General features: G+C 37.0%; 1 protein-coding gene across 1 annotated transcript in view; it reads left to right on the top strand.

Moving 5' to 3' along the window:
* Nucleotides 1–598: 598 nt before the first annotated feature.
* The window catches only part of GFRAL (GDNF family receptor alpha like), a 29,141-nt gene continuing 23,739 nt past the window's right edge, over nt 599–6,000 (top strand). Inside the window, exons 1-2 of the mRNA XM_036768331.1 lie at nt 599–662; nt 989–1,123. Coding sequence (XP_036624226.1) covers nt 599–662; nt 989–1,123 — 199 coding nt within the window. The remainder of the gene's footprint in view (nt 663–988; nt 1,124–6,000) is intronic.

Here is a 6,000-nt window from a genome sequence, read left to right as displayed (position 1 = left end):
TTGTGTTCATGATTGTATTTGGTCTCCCGTGGTTCAATGTAATTTTCTTGAGGTTGGGGACCTTGTGCTGTTTTCAGATTTGTTTGTTTGGGATTTTTTTTTGTCTTGTCTCTTTTTTCTTGTATTGCCAGAAGTTAGCTTGACACATTGAAAGCATTTAATAAATGCTTCTTAACTGGTTAATTGACTTTGCTGAGCCCAGGTTTCCAAGGGTAGAGTCTAGGATTCAATTCAAGGGAGTTAAAGAGGATGAGCAGGACTCAGGCAACCGGGAATGGAAATGGCTAAAAAGTAATGTGGAAGACTGATCTAGGACAAGGACAAAAATTACTTACCACTACCCAGAATCCCTGGAGTGGAGCTGAGAATCCTGTGAGAGGGTGACAAAGAGGATACTTAGAGTGCCAGACATTACAAAGAAATGAATACACAGCTGCACTGCTTTCATTGCCATCTTGTTTTTATTTTTGCAAATTGAGATACAATAGGTCTGCAGCTAACTCGATATTTTAAGTAGAATGTGCTAATACCTTTCATCTGAATTACTCTTTTCTAATTAAAGCACAGCCAAATGATATTAAGATGCAACAAATCCATTATGGTTTCCTTAGTTTTCTATTGCCTGATCGGGAGTGTGCCAGGTTTTGTTGTTTTACCTGCATGTAAGTTTGAGTTGTCTACCCAAAATACAAGGATCAAAAGAATGTTGTAGCTAATTGGTCACGTGCTTTTTTTAAACGTCACATTTCTACACATGGTGATTCTTTCCATTGTCCCTCTTCTCAAGATCAAGTCTGTTACTGTGACGAAATCAATTACTTTTAAAACAGCAATAGACATTTTATAATAAATCTGCTACTGGCCATGATAAGCTTTCATCACGCTTTCCTTTCCGAAGATAGAATTTTTTTTGTTAGGAAAAAATTGGGTCTACAGAACACGTATATGCATGTACTATGACACTGAGTCAGTATTATTTGTTTCAAAGTTTTAGTGCTGTGCTTAGAAAAGAAATCTACAGCCCAGATCACTGACTGTAAAAGCTTGAGAGAACAATGTATAAATGGTACAAATGGATGTGACCTTGTTTGGACAGTTCTTGAAGACGTCTGTAATATTTCAGGTAAAATAGTTCTTTAGAAAATATGTTACTTGATTTATTTTTCTGAAGGTGTGTATGTATATATATATATATATATATATATATGTATATGTATATGTGTGTGTATGCATGTGTATATATGTATGTGTGTATATATGTATGTATATGACAAAATGCTATTTTTGTCTCATTAGCTATTATGTATAATTATGTATGTGTATTACATATAATCCATTTAATAATATATAGTATAAAATGCATTCTATATAAATAGACCACATGTCTATAGAAAAAATTGTGACCATTCATTGTGGATTCCCTCTTCTCTTATTCCTCATCTCACATTCAGATCTCCTCTACCACAACCTCCTCCTTTAATCCTGTCTCATATGCTAAGGTGGCCTTACTCCTTATCCAGGCTAACCCCATTTACCTGCTTAGCCAGTGCCATTCCTTCCTGTCTCCTCCATAGATTGCCCTCTCTGTCATCCATACTTTATCACTTACTTTCAATCTTTATTTGTCTACTAGCTCATTCCCTACAGCCAGCAAATAAGCCCATATTTTCTCCATCCAAAAAACAAACTAAAACAAAACCTCTCACATGATTTTTTTTTTCCATTTTCCCTAACATTCTACATCTCTTCTAATTTTGTGGTTAAACTACTAGAAAAGGCTGTCAACAACAGGTATCTCCACTTTGTCATTTCTCACTCTCAATTTACAATCTTGCTTCCAAACTTTTCATTCCAATGAAACTGTACTTTCCAAAATTATGGTTTATCTCTTACTTACCAAATCCAGTCTCCTTTTCTCAGTCCTCATTCTCCTCAAACTCTACCGCCTTTGACACTGTTCATCATTATCTCTTCCTTGATAATCTCTTTTCTCCTGGTTTTAAGGGAATCACTCTCTTCTGGTTCTTCTCCTACTTATCTAACCACTCTTATTCAGTTTCTTTTGATGGGCCCTTTTCTAGATCATACCCTTTAAAGTAAGTTGACTCACATGATTCTGTCCTGGGCCCTCTCTGCTTCTCCCTCTATGCTACTTCACTTGGTGTTCTCATTAGCTTTCATGGATTTAATTACTATGTTGATGAGTCTCAAATCTACCCTATCCTACTCTAATATCTTTGCTGACCTCCAATCTCACATCTCCACTGCCTTTCAGACATCCTGTCCAGTAGACACCGTAAACTCAACATGTCCAAAATGGAACTTATTTACTTTCCCCCTGAACCCTTCCCCACTTACCATTTATCACTATTACTATAGAGGGCAGCACTATTCTCCCAGTCCCTCACATTCACAATGGAGGAGTCATCTTGGACTTCTAACTCTCTCTTACCCCCTTTTCCAATCTGTTGCCAAGGCCTGTCAATTTATCCTTTACAACATCTTCCAAATATGTCCCTTTTCTCCTCTAACACAGCCACTACTCTAATGCAGGCCCATGTCACCTCACAACTGGACTATTGCAATAGCCTTCTGATGGGTCTGTCTAAATGAAGTCTTTCTCTACTCCAACACATCTTTGATTCAGCTCCTCAAGTGATTTTCTTAAAATGAAGATTCAATCATGTCACCATGCCCCGCCATTAAGAATCAAATACAAAATATTATTTTGGGTATTCAAAGCCCTCTCCTACCTTTCCTACCTTTCCAGTCTTCTTATATCTTACTTCCTGCCACATACTCATTGATCCAGTGACAGTGTCCTCCTTACTAATTCATAAACATGACACTCCATCTCTCTTGGTGTGGGGGATTTTCTCTAACTGTCCTCCATTCCTGGAATGCTCTCCCACCCCGTCTCTACCTACTGTCTTCCCTGACTTCTTTTATATCCCAAATAAAATCCCATCTTCTACATGAAGCCTTTCTCAATCCTTCTTAATTCTGGTGCTATCCTCTTAATCATTCCCTAGTTATCCTTTATCTAATTTGCTTTGTATATGTTTGTTTTCATGTTTTCTCCTCCACTAAAATATGAGGTCACTGAAGCCATGGACTGTCTTCTGCTTCTTTTTGTATCTCTGGTTTTAGTACAGTGCCTAGCACATAGAAAAAAAAAAGTTAATAATTTTGATTTTATTTCATTATTGTTTCACACCAGTCTTTTTTGCTCTCCATTTCAAATTGCTAAATTAGTGACACTAAAAGAATTTAAAAAAAAAAGCAATCACCTATTAAGGTGATCACATGGGATGGAAACTAAGTATATAAAATATTCAAAGTAGTCCCTTAGGTAAAGCTTCTTTCCCTTGGACAAAAAAGTGCTTAATTTTCTCTGTTTATACCTTAGAGGGTGTTAAAATATTTTGCAATGGAGAGAGAGAGAAATGAAGTCCTCTCTCTGCCCCTTCACAAATTCTCCAGAGCACCTGGGCTCTCATGGTGGGGAGAGGAATGAGCAGAGCAATTAGACTGAAACTCTGGAATTTTGCTGGGGTCCTGTTTTTTGTTTCTGCCAAGACTGTGTTCTCCTGGGACACCCAAGAAGTCCCTGACCCAGGCAGTTGGAATTTGACTAAAAGGACTGAGTTGGGTTTGTGATCTGAAATTGATTTTCTTTGACCCAAAGATAAAATTTATGGGGATCCCCCAGGGTATAAAGTAACTTACTTACACTTGTTAGAAACAATTCTATGAAATCATATTATTCATAAAATACAGCCCTGTAATGGATATACATGCGCACACACATGTATGCACACACACACGCACTTTAATATTTCAAAGATCTGTGATTTCATCATTTTCATCACTCCTTCTACTTGAATTTCACAGTTCCCCTTTGCCTTAGTACATGATCTATGGACATTGAAGAAATGGGGAAAATTGCTGCAAAATACTCATGACCCTATAGTTACTTTTCTCTGATTAGTCTTCTCTCACTTAGCTAGGCTGCGCCTTAGCCAGAGACATGCAATCTGGCCCCAAGGCCCTGGAAGACTACTTAGGTTTTTAGGGCTCATCAGTGCTTGTGCACATAGAGTCTTAGAATGAGGGATAGAACGGTACCTTGAAAGCCAATCCCATCATTTATAGATTGAAAAATTAAGTTCTAGCAAGGTTAAATGCTCAGTCACACAGGTGGAAAGCCTGCATAGGATTGTTCATTTAAAGCTGGAAAAGACTTAAGATGCCACTTAATCCAATTCCCTCATTTTTACAGAGGAAGAAACTGAGGTTTAGGGAGCCTCAGTGATTTGAGTGAGGTCAAATTGCTAATGCCAAAGGAGGTCTTTAAACCCAGGTCCTCCGCCTCTAAAGAACAAATAGGCATATATGTGTTTAATCAGTATTTAAATAATTAAAAATAAGTATCTTATGTAAGCATGTACATACATGCATACAGATGAGATTTAGCATTTTTTCAAGTATATTTTTTCTTTAAATTCATGATCAGATTGTAAGCTCATTTTAATACTGATGGATTAGTAAATTCAGGGGACCTCCTTTCGAAACAAAAAATTTCCACAGTGGCTTCAGGTAGGAACTAGATCTGTAAGGTAACTTAGAGTTCATCTAGGCAGGCACTGGAATCTAAGAACATGTGAATAAATCCTGTATCTAATGCTCACTATCCATGTAACCTTGGACAAATCATTCTATCTTACTGGCTCTTCATTTCTTCATCTGAAAAACAAGGGAGTCAGAATTGTTGTTCTCTATAGTTTCTTCCTCCTCTAAATATATGATCCTATGCAGTTGTCCAGTCCTCCATTTTACAGATGTGACAACTGAGACCAGCAAGGTAAACTGAATTACTCATGGATCAAAATCTAGTGTTTTAACGAAGTGATAAATATAACATAGGTTATGTAATGTCCCAATCCCCCAATCACTCTTGCTTGTATATGAGTCATTACTGGGTCTGTGATCTCTCTGTTAAAGGGAATTCCAGGATAAGGGAATCCTTTCTACCAGTGTAGGTCAGCCCTTTCTTACCTTAGAGAATGGGCTAGTACTCAAGAGTTTAAGTGACTTACTCAGGGTTAGCTTACCAATATGCGTCAGAAGCCATACTTGAACCCAACTGTCCCTAACAGCTCCAGACTCCAGGCTTGTTCTCAATGAACCATGCTAAACTACCTCTCATCCAGGGGTGGGGAAACTGAGGCTTTAAGGGTGTGGCCCTTTGAATCAAGAGGCTGGACAGAAGGGTGTTCCACAATGTCCCAAGTGTGGTCCAAACCAAATTAAAATACAGTTGGGAAATATTTAACAAAATAAATAAAATGCAATAAAAACATATGTAATACTACAATTCAAAACTGTCAATATGCATTCCTCAGAGACCCTTATGTATGAATTATTGGTCCTGAATCTACTTGAGTTTAGCAAAACTGCTCCAGAAAATGCTCTAAGAATATAAATTGAAGCTAAAGATATACCTTCATTGGTAGGGGGAGTTTTCCATCCATATGTATGTGGACACAGACTCAAACCCTAGCCTTATCCATTTTACATTGATCTTTTCTCAGAAGAGCATGTATTTGTGTGAAGAGATGTACATTGTCTTATTTATATTTTCAAAAAGAAAACATAGAACTATGAAATGTAATGTTATAATAAAATAATGTTATAATCATAAAGAAATGCTTCACTTTGGGGCTATACTTTGAAATGATACCACATTTTCAAAATGATGTTTTCAGGAATCAAAACTCTGTTGCAAAGTGGATTTCATACTCCTTTATGATGTTTCATCACTGTCGTTTGCTCATTGCTTAAATTAAATAGCATTATATTGGGATATATGCTTTTAGCCAGTTATCCTTTCCACAGTGTTTTACTGGAAGGGAGTAGATCAGATGATAATCATTAAAGAAATAGAAATAGTTGTATAAGCTATCCTCTGCTTTTTTTGCTCAGGCAGCTGAATAAATA

The sequence above is a fragment of the Trichosurus vulpecula genome, chromosome 7 (genome assembly GCF_011100635.1).
Source record: "Trichosurus vulpecula isolate mTriVul1 chromosome 7, mTriVul1.pri, whole genome shotgun sequence".
In the NCBI taxonomy this organism is placed as follows: Eukaryota; Metazoa; Chordata; class Mammalia; order Diprotodontia; family Phalangeridae; genus Trichosurus; species Trichosurus vulpecula.
The sequence above is the reverse complement of the archived record's forward strand: the minus strand, read 5'-3'. Positions and strand labels throughout refer to the sequence as shown.